General features: G+C 43.6%; 1 protein-coding gene and 1 long non-coding RNA gene across 2 annotated transcripts in view; one reads left to right on the top strand and one right to left on the bottom strand.

The window, feature by feature from the left end:
• Positions 1 to 1,066: 1,066 nt before the first annotated feature.
• LOC116665741 lies at positions 1,067 to 3,477 on the bottom strand. The gene is made up of 2 exons (XR_004322392.1): positions 3,347 to 3,477; positions 1,067 to 1,287 (listed from the first exon to the last, which is right to left on the bottom strand). It is a non-coding gene; the product is annotated as an uncharacterized LOC116665741 (long non-coding RNA).
• The window catches only part of N4BP1 (NEDD4 binding protein 1), a 46,713-nt gene continuing 27,566 nt past the window's right edge, over positions 3,476 to 22,622 (top strand). The window contains exon 1 of the mRNA XM_032486260.1: positions 3,476 to 3,913. Within this exon, the coding sequence (XP_032342151.1) occupies positions 3,716 to 3,913 (198 nt within the window). The 5' untranslated portion in view covers positions 3,476 to 3,715. The remainder of the gene's footprint in view (positions 3,914 to 22,622) is intronic.

Genomic DNA, 22,622 nt, shown 5'->3' with positions numbered 1-22,622 from the left:
CAGTACATGTAAAACTGGCCCTAGTGCTATGAGCGAGGGGGCCACAGAGCCCCCACAAGCCGGGAACAAGGGAATTGACTCACAGAGGGGGCCAGTGAATGAATTTTTGAACAAGTCACTCCTGAACTGAGATCTAATGCATGGGCAGGAGATAACAAAGTAAAAAGAAAGCTGGAGGAAAAAACAGCTTGTGAAATAACCTCAGGCAGAACAAGCTGGGCCCGGTGGAGGGAGGAGTAGAGGTGGGGTAAACAGTGCTGCAAACCAAGGAAGAGTTTGAATTTTATTCTCAGCATAAGGGGGAGCTCTTGGAGGGTCTTAAGCAAGATATTAACAGGTAAAATTTCTAATTTGAGACGATTACTCTGGCCACAGCATCGACACTTGTAAATAATTTCTGCCAACCTTATAGCAGTTGTAACTTCTGAAATTTAGAGAGACACCATGAAGAATGTGGGGGAGACCCCACACTTCTCGATGGGAGAGATGATGGTGACTTGGACTAGTGACAAGGGAGATAAGAGACAAAGGACAGTTTGCAAATGTATTACACTCTGTGTGTGGCCGAAGCACAGTTGGATTCCTGTTTCTTACTCTAAAGCCCTCAGTGTTATTACACCAAAAACAAAGAACCCAGGAAGATACGCCAACTTGGGTCTGTTTATCACATTGATTGGGTGTGTCAAGCAATATTACGTGTGCCAGTCTGTCTGGTTTTGACAGCATCCCAAGGCAAGGAGGGCCCAAGCACTAGGGGGTTGGTCACAAGAACAGAACGATCTCTCGCTTGCCTGTGCACAAGGGCAGAAAACGGGACCAGTTGCACATACAGCACACAGGAGCACTCAGCACAGGGTCAGACTGCCGGGATTCGAATGTATATTCCTACCGCCTCACTTACCAGCTCTGTGGAACATTCTAGAACTTCTCCATGCTTCTCTTTCTTCATCTTTAAAATAGGAATGATAAAAATAGCAACCACTGCTGAAGTTTTAGGAAGCCAATAAACACTTTTTATGCCCCTCCTGCATTCAGAACTGAGAAATAAAAGAAGGTGTCAGACAGGTAGAGATCAAAGTCTCATCTTTATTACTGACGAAGCTGCCTGGAGGATGTGGCTGAGGCAAAAATACTTCACGCAGTCACTGACACAGTGGGCGACCGCAGACAGCAGATAATAACACACCCACTCTGGGGGCAGGGTGGCCCAACCTAGCACTGGTCCTTCTCGGAAAGTCAGCCGGTCAGCCGTCGTCGGTGGCATCAGAGAGAAGTCCTCCTCCTGCCCTGGGGGAGAGTGGGTAAGAGACAGCCGGTAGTGGCATGTTTTCCTCCGGGGTCAGCCCTGCTGGAGAAAAGAGTGGGAATCCATCCCCCACCCACAGCCATGAAAATACGAGAAGGGGAAATGGGTTATCCCACAACACTCTCTCATAGGGTAGCTATGGAGATTAGGGAAAAAAATAGGTAAAGTGTCTGGAATATAGACACCATGAAGGCCTCATCCCTGGTGTCAATCGTCCTGGGTGGTGAGGCCAGCCAGGTAGGCAAGGCTAGCCAACGGAAGGAGTTGTGGTTCACAAACTGCAGGAAGCAAGGGAGTTTCTTAAAAGGGGATTTCTCCCCCTCACCCCCCATACCTTGTTCCCTACACTGAGGAAACCTCAAGAGTTCCCTAAAGGGAAACGCTGACCAGATATGAACCAACAAGTCTTCTAAACAGGGCAAAAAAACCCAAAGCTGTATCTGTGGTGATATACCAACCCAGTGACTTATGAACACAGTGTTAATAGCCCAACTTTCCTTTATGGTTGTGTGTATGTACTATTTGTGTTGTTTTAGGGTGGGTTTTTTTTGGGGGGGTGGTAGGGGAAGGAGCTGTTGTGTGTTTTTCAAGGTAGCTTCTCTCACCCCTAACAATTAAGCGGTTAACAATCACTACCAGGGAAGTGACTGGGAGCAAACAGGAACCGCCCTGGGGAAAGCCCTGTCCAATCACTTAACAATAGCAACTCCATTTAAGGTGAGTGCACCCAGAAGACAGGAAATAACATGTTGTGTTGACTCCAGCTCTGGGTGCAATCTATCTGCAAGGCCACAATCACCACCTGAACTGCCTCAGCCGATCTCAGGTCATCCACCTGAGGGAGGAAGGCTGCAGGCTGGGTGGACACCAAGGGAAAAGCCCAGGGGAGCAGGAAGTTGTCTGTCTGTGAGCCTAGTGGTTCTCGTCCCTGTGCTGACTCATCCGTCGGTGGGGCACCAGGAGACCACACCTGCCTGAATTTCTGAGACATATGGAAAACCCCAGCAGCCCAGATCCTTGAGAGTTTTACCTTGGGCAATCCCTCCTACCAAGATCATTCCCCCTTGGCCTTTCCAACTGCAACATCTTTAGATCCCCTTCTTTCTCCTCAAGGGGGAATCTACACAGTTGGAGGGGGCTCCCAGGCCCACAAGTTCAGTATGGTTGCATAATCCACACAAAGCTTTTCCATGAAAATGGAGCTTTAAATATACTGCAAATTTAACAATAACTAATATTTAGTGATCATTTACCCTGTCCAGGTACTATATTAATTTTCACAATAGGAAGTACTATTGTTACCCATATTCACAAAGGAGGAATTACGACTTAGACAAGTTAAGTAATATTCCCATGATGCCTAACCATCTACTACATCCACAACATTTAGCCCCGAGAAAGGAAACCAACATTTCATCATCCACAATCTATTCTCATGGACTCAGAAAACGCAGATCTGTAAAAACTCTGGAGATAACTGAGGGCAACCTCGAATTTCCCAGATGGGAAAACAGACCTGGAGAGGGCTTAGGGTGTACTTGCCCAAGTCCCCCACTAAAATCACGGAGGACCCCTAATTCCCCACTTCTTGTACCTCTCCCATAACACATTCCCCCTCCTTCCCTCCCAGAAGAAACCACTCTCCTGAATTTTCCTTAATCATTTCTTTGCTTTTCAATTCTCCATACTCATTACTCCCATTTTCTTCTCTTCCTGTTACCATTTTTACTGAAAAAACAAGGCAAAGGAAATAAAAGAGGGAAGACAAAGGAAAGGAAGGGAGAGGGAGGGAGGAAGAGAGTCACCCGTCTATCAGTAAATGGGAAATTGGATAACTCAATTTGCTAGAGCCCTAGGTTTGGCTTAGAGATATCTGAAGGCACGACAAATCCCTTGTGTGACATTAGGTCAGTCCCATCTCCTAGCTCGGAGCCTCAATCGCCCCATATGTAAAACCAGAAATTCATCATCTACCAGGTCACCCCAAAGCGTTGTGCCCTCACCAAACAAGAACACCCAGGCCCCTCTCCCGAGCCGTACTTTTGCCCTCAACGAACATGGCGACTGCGCGTGACGTCGAGTTCCATCGCCTCCGCCCTACTCCCTCCCCAGGGAGCGGCGAGCTTCAATGACGGCGGCGGGCGGGGCGCATGCGCGGCGGCGGGGCCCGACCCGCGGCGGCGGTGGCGGCTGCTGAGGGGCCGAGGGGTTCTCCGTCCGCAGTTCCTTAGCTGCGGCGGTCGCGGCGGAATGTTGTAGCCGGGCCTCCGGTCAGGCGGCGGAGCGCGGGCCGGGGCGAGGCGGCCGGGAGGGCCGACGCCGCCCGACCGGCTCGGGTGCCGGAGCAGCACGCTGAGGGGGCGTCGCCGCCGCCGGCCCCCGGCGCCGCCGCGGGAGGCCGCGCCCGCCATGGCGGCCCGGGCGGTGCTGGACGAGTTCACGGCGCCCGCCGAGAAGGCGGCGCTGCTGGAGCGGAGCCGCAGCCGCATCGAGGGCCTGTTCGGCGTGAGCCTGGCGGTGCTTGGTGCGCTCGGGGCTGAGGAACCGCTGCCCGCGCGGATCTGGCTGCAGCTTCGCGGGGCGCAGGAGGCGGTGCACAGCGCCAAGGTGAGTCCGACCGCCGCCCCCGCGCGATCGCCTTTCCCGGCCGGGGCCCCGCGCGCGCGGCCTTGCGTCCGTCGGGGTCCCTGGGCGCCCCCACCCTCTTCCCCCCTGCTCTCCGTGCGCGGCCGCGGCGAGCGCTGTGGTAAGAGCGCAGTCTCCGGAGCCCGTGGACTTGCGTTCTCAGATCTCGAGCGTTGTGACCTTGGGCTAGCGGTTTCATCCCGGGTGCCTCAGTTTCCCCATTTGTGAAGTGGCGCTGATCAAAGCCCCTGCCTCGGAGGGCTGTTGCGGGGATTCGCGTAGGTTATGTGTGTAAAGTGCGCGGCACGGTGGCTGGCACCGAGTGAAGGCGCCGAGAGTGCTGCCTGTTGTTATCTTTCCCCCCCAGCCCGCGGGCTAGTGCGCAGGGCCTGGTGGCTGGGCCCGCAGCCTCCTGGCCCACCACCTCAGCCACTTTTCTCTTCCGAGGTCTCCGCTGCATGGGTTCTATACCTTTCGGGGATGTCAGTCCCCTTGGAGAATCTGACAAAACCATGATAGTAGTACAATACTCAGAGAATATCAAGAAGAGATAGGGACGTTTAATCGTACTGTTAAAAATAGCACTATTCCTTGTGCTGATTTTGTGTCCAACTAACATTTGTTGAATGGTTATAGCACATTAGACGTTATGTTAAACGTTTCAGGATTGACTAATACAGTCCTTTAAAAAATCCAGTGAGATAGGTTTTATTATCTTCCTGTGTTTGAATTAACAGCTGGAGAAACTGAAACTCTCAAAGAGGTGACTCACCTTCTCTCTAAATCAGCATTTCAAACGTATACCTACTTCAGACACCTTCAGCTACTCCCTTCCCTCCCCAAGCAGCTACTCCCCCCCCCCCCCTAGGGAGCCAGGTTTTCCCATCGAGTTACGTGGGAGAGCCAGGATTCAGACCTAGGGAGTTTGTTTCTAGAGACCTTGTTCTTGATACCTATCTCCCAAGTGATGAGCACTCTGAGAGGGGAGGTTGGGGGAGGGGAATCCTTTTTTGGCATTCTACTTCAGGAATTTCACAGTGCCCTTGAATCTGATTCGCTGTAACTCTTGACTTTCTTAGATTAAAAAAAAAAACAATTTCGATGCTTGCTTTTAACATGTCTAAAGGACATAAGACTCTTAACTTTGATTCTTCACAATTTGACATTGCAGATGTTGAGTCAAGTTTGCTTTCCTGTTCTTGATTTTCTAAACCAGTTGATTTCAGACAACTGGTCTAACTCCTGCCCAGTCCCCTCCTTGTTTTCTCCCCAGCTATTCAATTTCTTCTAGCTCCTGAGGGCTAAAAAGTTTGACAGGACAAAGTCCTATTATGGCTTCTGAAAATCTCTTACATACATTCATTCCTTTCTCTTCCATTACTTTTGCAGCAGTTAAGACCTTCATTCTTGGTATGTGCCCTCTCCCTTACTTCATTGCCTTCACTCCATTCCTCCCTACCTGGTGCAACTTGCATTTGACTAATCCATAAAAAGTCATTTTCCTGCCCTGGAACCTACTAGGGCCTCCTGTTGCCTATCCCATTCATTCCAAAGTCCTCTGATTTACAAAACACTTATTAATCCAACCCCACTTTATTTTCTCAGTTCTCTGTCTTAGCAGCTTTTAGCTTACATCTCCACTGTAGTCTGATGAGTCTCACTGCATTTACTGTGTGCCCTGCCTCCTCCCAGTTCAGCTTTACTCAAGGCTCACTGCAAGCATCAAAAGTACTTCTTTTGCTGTACAGAAAAACCCTGCTGGACCCTCCCAACTCCAGTTCTTTTACCTGTCTCTGCCGTGCAGTTCAGTGTAAGCTGATTGGGAAAGGTGTGTCTTACAGTATCTTGGTAGTATGTATCACCTGCCCATTTATCTTTGTGATCTGTTACTCATAATCTAACCCTCCCACTTGTAAGAAATCCTTTTTGTTCCCTTGAAATTCATGGGTAAGAGCTGAATGCCATACTCAAAGGCTTTTTTTTTCTCGTTAATTCATTTTGGAGTTTGTTCTACATTCTTTTGAGGAAGAGAAAACCGTTAACTTGATCTTAAAAAATTAAGAAAAAGGAAACAACTTGAGTATCTACATTTTAAGTTAAGCTGTGGAGAAGAAAGTTTGGAAGAAGGAAGATTTATAGTAAAGAATTTTTTTTAACTGGCTGGTAGAGTCTCTGATTGGTGGGCAACTTTCTGGGTCCCATCAAGTGGTTGATGTTGTTTTCCTGCCTTAAAAATGTTAATTCACTACCCTTCAGCAAATGCTAGAGTGGAGGAGAATCTGGAGGTTTAGTTAGTTAGGGCTCTGTTAGCTGAAGAGGGGTAAGATGAGGTTACTGGTGGAAAGTCATAAAGTCCTGGGAAGTTTTTTAAAAAAGGCACACTCTCTAAGAGTGCCACTTTTGTCAAAGGGGAAATTTGTTGGTAGAGGCCAACTTGAGATAGGCTTTGAAGAGTCAGGAAGATTCCCAGGTGAAGGTGGTTGCAGGCACGGGCCTAGAAGCCAGAAAAACGTGGGATGTCTTTGTAGGAAGTGTCAGAGTACCTTGTGAGAGAAGAATTTTCCTGGGACTCAAGTTCCAGGCTAAGACCATTGGGCCTTATTTGGTAGGGAGTCAGTGAGGATTTGGGGAGAGGAAGGATTTCCCTGAAACTGTTTGGAGGTAAGAAGACCCAACTGTGGAAGGGATATTATTGCAAGTTAGAGCTGGACATGGGTGGGGTAACAAGGTTTTCACTGGGTCTTGGCAACTGAGTGGATGTGGGGATTGAGGGAGCAGTTTTAAGCCCTGGTGTCAGGAAGGATGGTGCATATGTTGTTTGACCTGTTGGTTGATGGGGCCAGGCAGCCAACACTTAAAGAAAACTTACGTGCCAGGAAGTACACCACCTGCTGCCTCTTGACCTCAAGGAATTCCCAGCCTAGTAGGGGAGACAAAGGTGGAAAGAACAATTAACAGTTGAAGTATGTGCAAGATGTTACAGTAATACAGGTGAGGGTTACTCTGCCTATCGGGGCACTGAAGGATGAATGAGAGTGTTCCAGATGGAAGAGCATGTACAAAATCATGGGCACACATAGTAGTGCCATTTTTTCGTGGATTCCTCAAGTGTAGGAGAAGAACGGAGGAAAGCTATTAGGTCACAAGCATGGGGGACCTGCTAAAGAACATGGATTTTACCAAGCAGGCATGCAGTGGAGAATCATGGAAGGGTTTTAAGAACAGGAGTGATGCCTCAGATTTACATTTCTAAGAAATGCCTCCATCATCAGTGTTTCTCTAGCTAGGTTTGTGTTTCCTAGTATGGTCCATTGCTGGTTTGTGATGACAGAAGTACAAAAATTGGGGGTAAATGTTTAGCAAAATTTATGTGCTGTGACATTACTACAAGAGCTAGAGAAGCAGTGCCTGAAAGTGAGAGAAAAACCAGAAGCAGGCATTGTCCATAGGGGCCCAGTGGGAGGGCACTGAAGTGAGTGGTGGCAGACATCATGGGAACAACGGAGGTTGAGGATTGAGTTTCAGAGAGGAAGTGGAGGTACTGACGACGGGCTGCCTCATTCACAAAGAAAGCAAAGATGCAAAGCAGGGTGGGATCCTTCGAGTCAGGCAGTGGTGGGGAGGGATGAGACTGAAGAAATCGCAGCCCTGGAGATAGTTAGAACTCTTCCTTTAGATCAAAGAGCCACAAATTTGAATTTCACCCTGGGACCAGTCCCAGGTGGGGAGACTGCAGAGGGCTGGTTGGTAGGAAGGAACTGATGAAGCAAGACGCCTGTGCCTGGTGGAAGAGGGCAGATGCCCATGCTCGGTGATCTCTGATCTTTTCACCCAAGACAGGCCAGAAGACTGCATTTCATGATGGGAAATCTTTTTTGTTTTTATATAAGAGGCAACTAATTTATGTTTTAAAAACCATGCATGAATTATATCTCAATAAAAGTTTTGCACTAACATTTTTAAAAGAACATACTCTAAGAAAAGGAAACAAAAAGCAACCTTGCGTGGTGAACAAAACATGTCAGTGGACCAGATTCAGCTCTTGAACTACTTTTTTGGACCTCTGCTTTAGATAGTAGGAGACAAGATGAGTGAAGATACGCATTTTATTTCCCATTTGGTTAACAGGGCACTCGAAGGCCTCAGTGGTCTACAGTGCTGTCTTGGTAAAGTAGGATGACCATTTATGAGAGGGAGGGTGAGAACTTGAAGACAGCTGAGTATGTTTGCACGGATGCAGCGGAACTGTTGGAAATGCGTTGGAAAGAATTAAAAAAGGACTGGACCTGAAGTAAGGGCCAGGGAAGGTTAGATGGTATGAATTTATAGTGTCGCTTGATCTGGCAGTTCTCAAGTAGATGATCGTTTTGCCCACATCCAGTGTTGGTGAAGCACACACTCACAGAGGAATCTAAGGTGCAGCTGAGCAAGGCACTTGGGGCCCAGGAAATGTTTCTGAATGATCAGCCTCATTGGGTAGGACAGCCCCAAAATATGCAAGACTTACCTTCTGCTTTCAGTGAACGAATAGTTTGGGAGATTTAGACTGGAGAGGAGGCAGGTGAAGGCAGAAGCGGCTTAATGAACTATGAGAATAAAGGAAGGGACAAGACAGACCTCGTCCCCTCCTAGACTCAGAAAAGCATGCTGACAGAGGACAAGTTTCCTAAGTATTGGAGAGTTCTAGACGTTGAAGTTAGGCATTTCAGAGATCAGAATCCTAGGTGTGGAAGAATTCTGAGGGTGATTCTAAGAACGAAGGAGTGGTGCCTCAGGGGTGATGGGTGAAGTGGAAGTATTCCTTTTAACTTAGAGAAGCGAGAGGATGGAGGATGGAAGTGTGAGGCATCTAGAGAGGTCACCGAGGTCCACAGCAGAGGACTGGGAGCTGGAGTTAGTGTCGAACTAGGATCCTGGCCTGAAGGTTAACAAACAAAAGAGAAGTAATTGGAAGTAAATGGCATGGCTGCTTGCTGTGTGGTTTCTCCATGAACCTTTAGAGTGCTGAATTTGCCAACCATAGCTGCCCATCAGTTGATGTGATTTTGGGCATTACTCATGGCAGTGAGTAGCCCCCGTGAGGCATAGCCAGTGACCTACCAAGAACACCAATCTGGAGGATTCACAAGGAGAGTAATTTGGAGGGCTTGTCAATCTTAAACATTGAAATTACAGGACACCTGAGAAACTATGGTAATATAGACTAACATCCAAGCCACTTTTAGTTTGTGAGGAAAAGAAGAGGGAGTCTTATGAAGAGTTGGTGATTGTTCTTTAGCTGAGGTTTGCTAACGTATTTGTGGAGTAAGAGAAGAGAAAGATAAGGATAAAGAAAATGCCATTCTGGAAATGGCGTTTTACTTCACTGACTTGAGAGGGTTAAAATGGACCCTTTATTGTTTCATGTCTTTTTCTGTTAGAAGAACTTTGTACCTGGTTTCATGAATGAATTCTTCAACAGTAAATTTGTTCACGGAGGAAATAATTCATAGATGTAATACTGGGTAGTGACATAGAATTTTTGTTTTGATTTTACCAGAAAGGAGGTTGGTGGCCTTTTTGCATTTCCTAGAATGATGTTTTTTAACTTACTATGGTTGTGAAAATCGTCTTCTTGAGAAACGGTGCTGGGTTCAGTTTCTTTTTATGGTTAATGTTTTGGGGTTATACCAGAATGTTGCAATAAGGGATACTCATGCTGATTAAGCTGGAGTCAAAGTGATTGCTCATGACTGTAGTTTCCTCTTCTCTATTTGTTTACCAGCTACTGTTGTAGGATTCTAATTAAATCAGGGACAGCATCTTGTTCCGTGTTGGCTTTTTACTAGATTAATATAATTGTATAAAGTTAGCAGTCTTGCATTTCTAAAATAAAATTATAGAGCGAAAATCCTTACAGTAATTAAAGGAATTTTTTTTTTTTAAAAAAATCAGTTACGTCATATGGAAACAACAGAAGGAAATCTTTTTGTTTAAAGAAACTGAGTTATTTCTTTTAATTGTGATTTTAAGAGTTTCCCTTCAACTTAAAGAATGTTTTGTTCAGTCTTACTGGTGACAGAATCAGTTACTTAAATTAATTGATGAAGAAGAGCTGTGGGGATTCACATCTAAATTGTCTATGTGCAAGTCACTTGTCATTATGGCATCTTTTGATTGGAACTCCCTGTCTACTAGTCATCTGGGATCTTTATCCACTCTTGAACCCATGCATTTAGTTCACAATATGTTTCATTATTAATCTTGGTATTTTTTAAATTAAGATAATGAAGTTATTACTTCATTTATTAATAGGTTAATGCTAATGTATGTCTCTATGAGTTAAGCTGATAGATCAGGATTTGGCTGCAGTGATAGAAGCCTATACAAGATAGGAGTTTGGTTTTCTTGCACTCAATAAGAAGCCTGAAGATAGTCCAAGGCTGAGTATTGGTCTGGGGCTGTCAGGGTGAAGGTCCCTGCAGCTCTTTTGGCCTTTCCCTCTTGATCACAAAATAACTACTGCACCTGCAGCCACCAGGTCTCTATTTTGAAGAAGGAAAGAAGCAGCAGCAACATCTTTCTGCAAAACCCCAGCAGACTTTTCCTTACCTCTTGTTGGCCAGAACTGTCCTATGGCCAGTCCTGGTAGAAAAGGGAGCTAGGAAATGTTCTGTCTAACTAGACACATTGCTGCCCTGGACAGAATCTGGGTTCTGTTGTTAAAGGAGAACATGGATATTGGTGGACAGTAGGAGGGACTACCTAATCATATTATTTATTTCTTAAAATATGTTTGGAATCCCTGCCATTTTTATGTTTCGTTTTTGTAAACAGGAACTTTTAAAATGAGCACTTACTATTTTCATTTTTTTAATTAAAATGTGATTCCTGAAGATACCAAGTGAGAACATGCCAAATATTTATTTAACTCATTTGTGAGGAAACTAGCTGGTTAGTAAAGCTGGTTTAAGGAACACATATAGGTACTGAAAAAGAATGTTGAAATAAGACTGCTAGATTGGATATAAAAATTGTTAATGTCATACAGTGTAATGAAACCATAACCTTTGGAGTTATCTGTTATACCAAACAGAAGTCATCTGTGTCTCTACTGGACAAATCTGCAAGTTAATATGTAGTTTCACAGATTCTGGGCCTTACTCGGTATAAATGGTATGTCGGACAAAAAATACACTCTCCTAGAGTGTTCATACATAGGCATACTTTTTCTGTAAAGAGCCAGATAATAAATATTTTAGACTTTATAGACCATACAGGGTTTCTGTCTCATGTTCTTCTTTGTTTTTGCTTTTTACAACCCTTTAAAAGGTAAAGACAATTCTTAGGGGCTGTATAAAAATCTGGAGGCTGGGTTTACACTGTTGAGTATGTAGCCACGACCACATGTGGCTGTTCAAATAAAATTCACTGAAATTAAATATTCATTTCTTCAGTTGTATTTCAAATACTTAGTGACCACGCGTAGCTATTGGCTGCCAGTTTGGACATGATATAGAATATTTCTGTCATTACAGACAGTTCTCTTGGGCTCTGCTGCCCTAGCTATTAAGTAATCCTTGGTTGGGACTGCTAGACAGTTCTCTAGTATATGACATTGGGAGAGCATGTAGCTGTTCTTTTACCACATGGTCAGACTGCAAAATCAGATTCTTGCAGGCTAGGTTCCTGCGTGAGACTGACCTGGTAGTCTGTAGCCATTTGGTCTCTGAGCAAGTATGAAAAGGGACATGTGGCCAAGAACTATAAAGCAAAAACCCAAAATCAGAAGGAAAAAGAACAACAGTACTAGTAAAATTCACTTCCGGTTTAGGATTCACTCTGGGAGCCAAAATGAAATATGCTTGGGCTCACACAACCAATGAGATGCCCTTCTTGGACCAGTCAGTTTAATAGCTCCAAGCACGTGAGCCCACTTGGACATCTCTACAGGTCCTACAAAATTGCCAAAGTGAAAATTTCTTTCAAAAATTCCAAACATGACTTTGACGCAGTCAGAGATCTTATGAATAAGAGAACCAGCAGGAATGTAAAAGTGGTTCAGAGAGCTTTTGAGGATCTGAGGATCTGCACTAAAAAAAGGAATGGTGGAATAAAATTGCTTGCTTAGGTACAAATTGGCTAATATCTTACAAACCAGTGAAATTAGAACCTTTGGGGATATCTTTTCTACCAGGTGGAGATAATTGGCATCTTTACTGGATAAAAATCTGCATTTTAACATGTAGCATCACAGTCCAGGCCCTAATTAATAATAAATGGTGTGTTGGACATAGGTAAATTTCCCAGAGAAGTGAATCATCTTTGGGTGGGCCAAAGAGTGCTGCATTGTAATTGAGAGGCCATCCTTTTGCCTTATTTAGAAGTGTTTGATTATTTTTCCTAATGCTATGCCAACTATTAAAATGGAACACCCTCCCCAGCTTTTTTTGTCACTTTGGTCACACTTAAACAATCTTCCCCACATCATTGACACTACTAGGTTGGATGTCAGCCTGTGTTCCCAAACTTCCTAATTCCTATTTTGACATGTATTTGTTAGACATTTATCGATTGGTTCAGAATTTCTTAACAGTGGCACTATTGACATTTTGGTCAGCTCATACTTTGTTGTAGGGTCCCATCGTGGAATGTTTAACAGCATCCCTGACCTCTACCCCCAAGAAGCCAGGAGCAACCCCTCAGTTTTGACAACCAGAAATGTTTCCTGACATTGCCAGTGCCCCCATTAAGAGCAGAATCACCCCTGGTTAAATGACCAAGGGCAGTGCTCACACTGTCTCAGAGAGTTATGATAAATGCTATTGTTTAAATAATAAGATACTGTTGTGTATAGAAAACACATTAACATCCCCCACCCCATTTTTGCTAATTCTTGAAGGAAAGAAAAGTTAAATTAGGCTGCAAAAATAAGAAAACATGCTAAAGTTCAAACCACAGAGGACTTTGAATATAATTCTTAGGATCTTGAACGTTAATCCTGTGCAGTAAGGAGCTTTAGAAAGTTTTTTTTTTAACATTTTTTTGAGTAATAGTCATTTTACAATGTTGTGTCAAATTCTAGTGTAGAGCACAACTTTTCAGTTATACATGAACATATATATATTCATTGTCACATTTTTTTTCTGCTATGAGTTACCACAAGATCTTGTTTATATTTACCTGTGCTATACAGTATAATCTTGTTTATCTATTCTGCATTTTAAAATTCCAGCCTGTCCCTTCCCACCCCCCGCCCCCTTGGCAACTACAAGTTTGTATTCTATGTCTATGAGTCTGTTTCTGTTTTGTATTTTTGTTTTGTTTTGTTTTGTTTTGTGTTGTTTTGTTTTTAGATTTGTCATATGAGTGATCTCATATGGTATTTTTCTTTCTCTTTCTGGCTTACTTCACTTATAACGACATTCTCCAGGAACATCCATGTTGCTGCAAATGGCCTTATGTTGTCGGTTTTTGTGGCTGAATAGTATTCCATCATATAAATATACCACATCTTCTTTATCCAGTCATCCGTTGATGAACATTTAGGCTGTTTCCATGTCTTGGCTATTGTAAATAGTGCTACTATGAACATTGGGGTGCAGGTGTCATTTTGAAGTACAGTTCCTTCTGGATATATGCCCAGGAGCAAGATTACTGGGTCCTATGGTAAGTCTATTCCTAGTCTTTTGAGGAATCTCCATACTGTTTTCCACAGTGGCTTTCCTAGCTTCCCTCTCCCACTCTTAATGATTTAGATGTCTTCTTTTACAATTTTGTGTTTATTCTTTTTGTAATTCACTGCAGTTATCTCCTTTCCAGTTATGAGTTTCTCATTTTTGTAGCATCCCGCTTCTTTTCTATTTAGAGTAGATCTGTCAATATTTCTTTTAGCATGGGTTTAGTGTTGCTAAACTCTTTTAGTTGTCGCTTGTCTGTGAAGTTCTTTATCTCTCCTTCTATTCTAAAGGATAGCCTTGCTGGATAGAGTATCCTAGGCTGCATCTTTTTTTCATTCAGGACTTTGAATATATCTTGCCACTCCCTTCTGGCCTGTACTGTTTGTGTAGAGAAATCAGCTGAGAGCCTTATGGGGGTTCCCTTGTAACTCACTCTTTGCTTTTCTCTTGCTGCCTTTAGGATCATTTCTTTATCCTTGACTCTGGCCATCATGGTTACAATATGTCTTGGTGTGGGTCTGTTTGGGTTCTTCCTGTTTGGGACTCTCTGAGCCTCCTGTACTTGGATATCTGATTGCTTTAGGTTTGGAAAGTTTTCAGTCATGATTTCTTCAAATACCTTTTCAACCCTTTGTTCTTTCTTCCTCTTCTGGAACCCCTATTCTGCGTAGATTGGCATGCTTTATATTATCCCATAGGTTCCTTATATTGTTTTCATTGTTTTTTATTTGTTTTTCTCTCAGCTGTTCTGATTGGGTGCTTTCTGTTGTCCTGTCTTCTAGGTCACTTGTTCATTCCTCTGCATTATCTAGCCTGCTTTGTACAGCCTTTAGGTCAGCTCTCATCTCAGCAAATGAGTTTACTAATTCTACTTGATTCTTCTTTATAGCTTCTATTTCATTTTTGACATATTTTATATCTCTAAACACTATTTCTTTTAGTTCCTTCAGTACTTTGATCACTCCTTTTTTGAAATCTTGATCTAGTAGGCCATCAATGTCTATTTCCTTGATCGTGCTTTCAGGGGATTTCTCTTGATATTTTAATTGGGAGTGGTTCCTCTGCTTCTTCATAGTGCTCATATCTCTCTGGCACTGTGGCTTAAGGAGTATGAGTTATCTAGTTCTCCTGGAGATGGTGTGCTCTTAATGATTTTATCGAGAGGTCTTTGTGTCTTCGCCCTGTTTCACATACTCAGCTTGCTGTTTCCAGAGGCCCTCTGTTGGCGCTCTCTTCTGTGCTGCTCCCAGTGGCTATCGGCTAGCAGATCGCGCCCCCTCCCGATGCCACAGTCAGATGCTGCGCTCAGGCGAGGCAGGTGGGCAGATTGCGCCCCCTCCCAGCACCGAGGTCAGGTGCTGCATTCCTTCCAGGAAAGCAGGTTGCCGCCCGCTCTCTCCCGGCGGGCGCCGGTTGCTCCACTGCTCTGTGCAGCTGCCCACTCCGCCTCAGGTCATTGCTCCAAAGGTGGGCTTGGGGAAGACCACGGATTGGCCCCGCCCCTGCTCCATGCCAAATCTCAGCTCCTTGTTTGTCTTGGCATTGGAAGTTCTCTGAAGTGCCAGGGCAGAAAGATCCTATCTGCCTCGGGCTGTAAACAAGTCTCAGTCCTGCCTAGGAGGTTGCGGAGCCCCCAGGTGAGGATTCAGGGCTCATCCCCACCCCTTCCCCCACCCAGGTGCTGCACACTGGAGGAGATGGCAGCTGTGGCTGTGCTCCCCCACCCCCCATCTTCTCATGAGAAGCACCGGTAATGGCGGTGCAGGTCTGAGGAGACAAAGGCTACAGCACTCTCTCCCCAGGGCACACCAGCTGTGTTGCTTTGCTTTTCTCGCAATTTATGGGGGACCGAGGTTGTTCTGTTCTGTATCCCCTCCCAGCCATGGCGCACAGCACCCTGCATTCCCTCGGGGCTGCCTCAGTGCAACCACCCCAGTCCTCTTCCCGGCTCGGGCAGCCTGTCCTGGCCCCCAGCTGCTGGCTCGCGTCTTGGGCTGGGTGTCACGGGGACCCTTTGTGCCCGTTTAACTTAGTTCTGTCAGTCAAGGGGTGCTCGGGGCAGATCTGAGCCTTGGAGTCTTCCCCTTCGTCCCGCTGGCCTCTCCGTTGGAGAGGGGAGACCCAGTGAACGAGCGCCCATCCTCCTTTGCCGCTCCCTCCCCGCGAGATTGGTCCCGCACTGTTTTGCTCTTTCTTCTTTTTTCTTTTTCTCTTACCAGATTTTTGGCGTCTTTGTCTTTCAAAGAGGGCGATGTTCTGTTGGAGTTCGGCAGGTGCTCTGGTTGGCTGAGTAGGTCTGTAGATGTGCATTTTGGTGTATTTGTGGGAGAGGGTGAGCTACAAGAGTCCTTCTACTCCGCCGTCTTGCTTCTCTCTCTGGAAAGTTTTTGAGTAAGGAAATGAAGGGTACGCTTTCAGGCATAACTTTGATACTGTTTCAAGGGGGTGGAGTGGGGCAAGACTGGCAACAAAAGAAGTTAGTGTTGGTTGTAGTGTTCACATGTGACTAGATTTGTAAAGGGGACTGCAGTTGATGGACAAGGAAAGAAAACTTTGAATCTGGCATCTATGTTTCATTGAAGGGAACTTGGACCAAAGATGGAGTGAAGAGCTGTGAGCTCTGATTCAGACCTGTGAGGTTTGAGGCACTTGTGGAATAGGTAGAAATGCCCAGGGGTGTCTGCAGTCTAACTGTATTAAAGGCTAGAGATGGACATTTGGAGCTATCGCCAGAGAAGGAAAAGTTGTGGTTGGAACTTAAAAAAATCCTGTGAGTATAAACTGAGGGAGAGGACGAGGACAGAACCTTGGTGAATAATTACATTTAAGGTACAGTGGGAAAGGGCAGCAAAGGATTTGGGGGAATAGTCAGAAAATTAGGAAGTAAAGATAGCTAGCGGTATCTCAAAGTGTAGAGAGGAAAGGATTTGTCAAAAGTTGCTCAGCAATAGGGTGCTACCTACCAAGTAGGTAGAGAGCCCAAGTAGAGAGAGTACAGAGTAAAGGACCTTTGGATGTGGCATTAGGTATCATTCAAGAAAGTGATTTCAGTTTGAATGGAGGCAGAACCCAGATGTCAAGGAGTTGACAGGGAAATGGGGTTTAGGTTACTTTTTCAAAAAGTGTGAAGATGAAAAGACAGAGTCCCATGCATAAGGCAGTAGGGCTAAAGGATGTGTTCTGCAGGATCAGGGAAACCCTGGCATGTTTGTAGGCGGAGAGGGAGGGGTGGGTTGGTAAAAGGGGAGTCATGAATCAAGGCCTGGAAAAGGCATGGCTTTGAAGCAGAAGGAAAGAGAAAGACTTTATTAAAAATAGAAATTTAGATGAAAAAGGAGAGGTAGTCAAAGGAATTTACATATGTTGGCCTCTGGGCTCTGATAAAATAATGTCTTTTATTAAGAGTGAGAAGAGTAACAGAAATGAGGTTGGGTACCAGAAGAGTGAAGATTAAATTGCTCAGAAGAGCTGAAAGTTTTGGAAGCTTTAGGATTTCAGAGATTTATAGATGTAATGGGGATGATGTCTAGGTAGACTTTGAGTGTGGCCCCTGGTCCTGTTTCCAGAAGTACACTCAGGTGAGCATGTAAGGGTCACTGCAGAGTAGTTAAGGTACCCCTCCTGGGAAAGAACTTGTAGGCATTTTAGAAATGAGATTGAGGAGGAAGATGAAACAGAAAGCAAACGTAGGAAGTACATTGGAAAAATGATTAAATTGGTTATTTTAATTTTATAGCCATACTGTTAATTTAAGTAGCCAGGTAGAGACATGTTATCTTAACAGTGGACCGGCTATAGATTTGTAAGTTAATGATATTGAAAGTTTGTTTTTTTCTAAGGCACTTCTAATTTATATACATTCTGTAGGACTCACGTATCGGTGTATCTGTAATGTATTAAGAGCCTCCTTGCCTGCATAGTTTCTCCTTCCTCACTGATTTGTGGTGGACTTGAGTATCTTCTTTTGTACTGTGCCAGGACACAGTTATGCTCCTGGCAGCTGCCAGATCTACACTCATGATAGCTGATCTCAAGTTGCTATGTTTTTTAACTATTATGTCTTCCTTAAGTTTATTTTTACACCTGTGTTGTCAGTTATCATTTGCTGTTGTGAACTCTGCAGGTAGCGCCTTATGCTGTTCCTTTTATACCTTCACTCAGCTGCTTCAAACCAAATGTGATCCAGGAAACAACTGATAAAGCCCCTCGAGTGTGTGCCCATAGTAGATGGTAGATGGTGAACAGTGGTGCCAAGAACCTTTTCCCCAGGTCAGACTTGCAGACTCTTGAATAGCCACTATGATCCTTTCTGGTTTTAGCTATGTTCTGAATGGCAAAGTTTGGCAGGAGCTTCTCTCTGAATTCTAGAAATGTTGTGAGTTGAAAAGAGCTGAATTTTTAGAAGGCAGAATGACAGAAATTCATTTTGCCATATGAAAGGGAAATTATTTATAGAAATATACTCCTCCCCTTTTTTTTTCTTAGAAGTCTGAGTAAAATAAACATGACCATTGCAGGATGGGGGAAACAGTTTTTGACTAAAACTCAAATGTTCAGATACCACATACAGTCAAATGCAAATGATGACTGTTTGGATCCACAGAATCTTTCTCATCAATACAACTGATGGTCAGACATCTAGAATGTGATAATACGGTATGGTATGCTTGTATACCCTAGGCTATAAAAATCAGTTGTTGCTACTTAGTAATTCCCAAGAGTAAATTATTAATGAAAGACTTGAGTGAATCTCAAGTGATAATTACACATGGTCGAAACAAATCAGGTAGTTCTGAGGGGTTTTATGGTAAAGAATAGCAGGCCCTAGCTTCTACCCCACCCCAGTTTCCTAGAGGCAACTACTTTTAACTGTTTTTAGCTATCTGTTCTAATGTTTATCTAAATAATTATAAATAATATATTGCTGTTTCTTATCATTTTTAAGTATCATTCACTTTAAGATAGATGATGAGATGAAAAACTACCCCCATTTTCTCAATTGCTGTGGTCTGAATGTTTGTTTCTCTTCAGAATTCATTATGTTGAAATCCTAATGTCCAATGTTATGGTATTAGGGGAATGGGGCCTTTGGAGGATGAGTGGGTCCTGAGCACAGAGCCCTCACGAATGAGATTAATACCATTAGGAAAGAGCCCAAGAGAGCTCCATTGCCCTTTCCACCATGTGAGGATACAGCAGGAAGTCTGCAGCCTGGAAGAGGGCCCGTTCCTGACCGTGCTGGCACCCTCATCTTGCACTTCCAGCCTCCAGAGTTGAGAGAAATAAATTTCTGTTGTTTGTAAGCCATCCTGTCTGTGCTATTTTGTTAGAGCAGCCTGAGCAGACTAAGACACCAACATGGTTTTTTTGTTTGTTTAGTTAAAGCATGAAACAGGGTTTATGTAATTATGACATATAAATGCTACTCATTATGAAGCCAAGTACTTTATTACATTGTGCTCTCTTTCTGGTACAGCTTTTTATTTTTCCTGGAATTTGTGTCTGCTCTGTTCTTGTCTACTTATGAAATTTGCTTTAATCACATCCCTATTATTTAACAAGTAATCCTTTATATCGACTATTCTTTGAGCCTCCTTTTTTGGGAGATCATCCCTGGATCCCTCTTCTCCTTCCAATCAGCTGATTGCTCAGCTTATCTGCTGCACAGCTATAATCTTTGGACTTCCATTTGCCACTTTGGGATGGAATTTACTCATTACTTCATCACCCATATTTTGGTGGCCTTCATCTTAAAATAGTTTCTCAAAAATCCATGGGAGTAATTTTCTCAGCCTTTAGCAAATGTCTCTATTCTGCTTTACATTTGGTAAGTAATGTGGATGGTATACAATTTTAGATTGACAATCATTTTCCCTTTCAAATGCATTGCTACCCTTCCCCACCCCCATTATCCAGAACTGCTGTTAAGAATGTGACATTCTGATTGTCATTCTTTTATGTGTGTCCTGTTTCCACCCTGCCCCCAGGATTTTTCCTCTTGTAGGCTTTTAAGAAGTAATCATGCTTGGGTGTTCTGTGAACCCTTTCAAGATGGGATCTGTGTGCATTGGCTCCCAAACAGGACTTAGTGTAATTTTCTTCACTTATTATGCATGAAAGTCTTACATATTTTAGTTTCAGGAAATTATTTGTGTTGTTTCTTTATTAGCTGTCATTCTACTTTTAGAAATGCCAGTTCTTTGGATTTAGGATATCCTAAATGGACCTTTAAAGTCTCTTTTCTCTCAATGCTTTTTTTCTTTTTCTGGTACTTTTGGAGAGATTTCTTCCACTTTGTCTTTCAGTTCTTCTATTAATTTTTACTTTGGCCGTCATATCTTTAATTTACTAGTAATTCTTATTCTGATTATTTTCCTTTTTCTTTTAAGATTTTGATTCCTGTTTTGTGAATTCATTATATCTGGTTTGAAAGCACTAATTAAAATTTTCTTGAAGTTTTCTTTTCTGCCTGCTTTACCTAGTTTCCTCCAGTTTTTCTGTATTTTGTGTTCTGCTTTCTTGGTTTCTGTCTTCATATTTGTCAGACTTTTGTTACGGATTTTTTTTTTTTAATGATTCATACCAAATCTGAAGAGCCAGTTGGAAGCTTTGTGTCTGGGCAGGATCTGTTGATAGGTAGGCTTTACCTTGGATGAGTTAGAGAATTAGCCCTTGTCTGAGAGTATGTTTGTTTTGGAAGTCTTTTATCTGGAGAAGAAACCTCTCCAGGTTGGCTCATTGTTGCTGGCATGCCACTGAGTGGATGTAATCAGCTTTTCTTATCCAGTAGCTGCATAGTAGTTTCACATGTATTTGACTCATGTGAATCCAACACTTACTTATGCTAAATAGGCAGAATCACTTAAATATTAGCAGGCAGCAAGGAGAGGTTCCAGTTCTGAGTAAGATAGACTGCACTGTCACTCCTACTGAACATAGTGATAAAACCTGGACAGAATGCATGGGACAGCTATTTGTGGACTCTGGAGAGTAAACAGTAGCAGGCAGATTGGGAAAGAAGACAAGAATTCAAAGTACCACCAAACCAGTGGTAAGTTTACCATTTTTCCCCCCTCTGTTATCCCTCAGCCTGAACTCAACACAGCTTAACCGGGAAGTGGAAATGGGCACTAGGGCACCCTAGAACCAGGAGAAGCCCTCTAGTTTGAACTCAAGGGGCAAGAAAATGGAGTAGCTAACATTGTGTGAAATCCGTTTTTGCTTTTGTTTTTCTTCATTCCAATACACACCAGCTTCCAAAAAATCCCATGATGGTGGCAATGGGAGCTTGCAGGAGCCAAAATTCTTTTCTGATTGGTGGAGTTGTGGTCCCAAGAGGATGGGGCGAGCCTTGTTGCTTTCTCTCCCTCTCCGTCCTTTGGATGGACCCAGGCACAGTTGCAGAAGTGCAAGGTGAAGTGGGGTAACCAAAGCCCCAGCTTTCTAACTAGAGGAATGAGAAGAGCCCAGGGAACTAGAAGACACTATAGAAAGATGGCAGGGAGGGAGGAGCCCAGGACGATGACTCCATAAAAGTTGTTTATGATAATCCAGGTTCATCCCCAAGCTGCGTGCATCCATGGATCTACTCTTCGTCAGCACAACAAAGACTTTTAAGAGCTGAACTAATAGAAAACCACCATCCAGATCCCAGATTGTTGACTGTGGGACAGATACAGATAGCTCTGCAGAGGCTTTAAAAACTGAACTGTTGGAATCACAGCTCACAGAAGACATGGTACATCCTGCAGCCTGAATCTAACTAGGTCAGTTACCTGCTAGAACAGAAGTGGATCACGGATTTAAACAGACTCAGAATTCATAATACTCAAAATGGATGCAATACAAAATTATTAGCATATGAAGGACCAGGAAAATACCAACTCTCATGAGAAAGACAGTGGATGCCAAGATGACACAGATGTTCAAGTTTTCTAACAAAGAATTTAAAACATGTATTAATAACAAGTACTCTAAAAACTAATAGAAAAATAGAAGTTTCAGCAGAGAAGTAGAAGATATAATAACTGAAGACTTCCCAAATTTGGCAGAAGTTGTAAACATAATGATTCAAGAAGTTGTGAACACAAACCTAATAAATTCAAAGAATTCCACACCCAAACATGTCATAACCACACTGCTGAAAACTGAGGATGCGTTAAAAGTCATGAAAGCGTTGAGAGAAAAATACATTTCAGGGAACAACAATTAGAATGAGTACAGATTTCTCATCAGAAACTGTGGGGGCCAGAAAAGTGGCACAATATTATTTAACTGGTGAAAAAAAAAAGAGTTCTCTGTCCAGTGAAATTATCCTTTGAGAATGAAAGTGAAATAAAGCATAATAAAGCATTCTCTGTTGAAGAAAAACTAAAGAGAAACTATTGCCAATAGTCTGCTGCAAAAGAATTGCTAAAGGAAGTTCTTCAGACAGAAACTATATACTATATCTGGATAAATATAATAGATCTCTTTCTTCTCTTGAGTTCTTTAAAGTGAGTTAATGTGATTGAAAGTAAAATTTTTAAGTGTCTGATAGCATTTGAATGTCTGTACCTATAATTTATGAGATAGCTGTAACATACGAGGGAGGGCAAGGAGAATAGAGACCAGGGATAAAGGAGCAGATATGATGGTGGTGTTCTAAAATTTATACTCACAGGATTTTAAGTTATGGAGGTGACTGAGTGGTGGCACAGAGAAGTCAATGCCATTGAAAGAAGACTTTGATGACCAGGGCCATAGGTGAAGCATCAGGTTTTTGGCAGGAGGCAGAAGCAAGAGCAAGGGGAAAGGAAAGGCAGGGCAGGGGTAGGGTAACCAGTATAGGATTGACTAGTTTGGGTAATTCCTGCGGGCTTTGGGGGCATAGGAGCTGTCTTTAGTTATTTGGTACCTGGCCATGGCTTGATACAGGGCTTGAATTACATAAGGAGATGGGTGAGGGCACAGCACTGCATCAGGCCACTGCACGTGAAAGGCATGCTCTAAGCAAGCTGTCCAGAGCTCCGAGGAATTAGCTAGCCCTGGGA

The sequence above is a fragment of the Camelus ferus genome, chromosome 9, assembly GCF_009834535.1.
Source record: "Camelus ferus isolate YT-003-E chromosome 9, BCGSAC_Cfer_1.0, whole genome shotgun sequence".
In the NCBI taxonomy this organism is placed as follows: domain Eukaryota; kingdom Metazoa; phylum Chordata; class Mammalia; order Artiodactyla; family Camelidae; genus Camelus; species Camelus ferus.
Note: the sequence above shows the minus strand (reverse complement) of the source record. Positions and strands in the feature narration are given on the sequence as shown.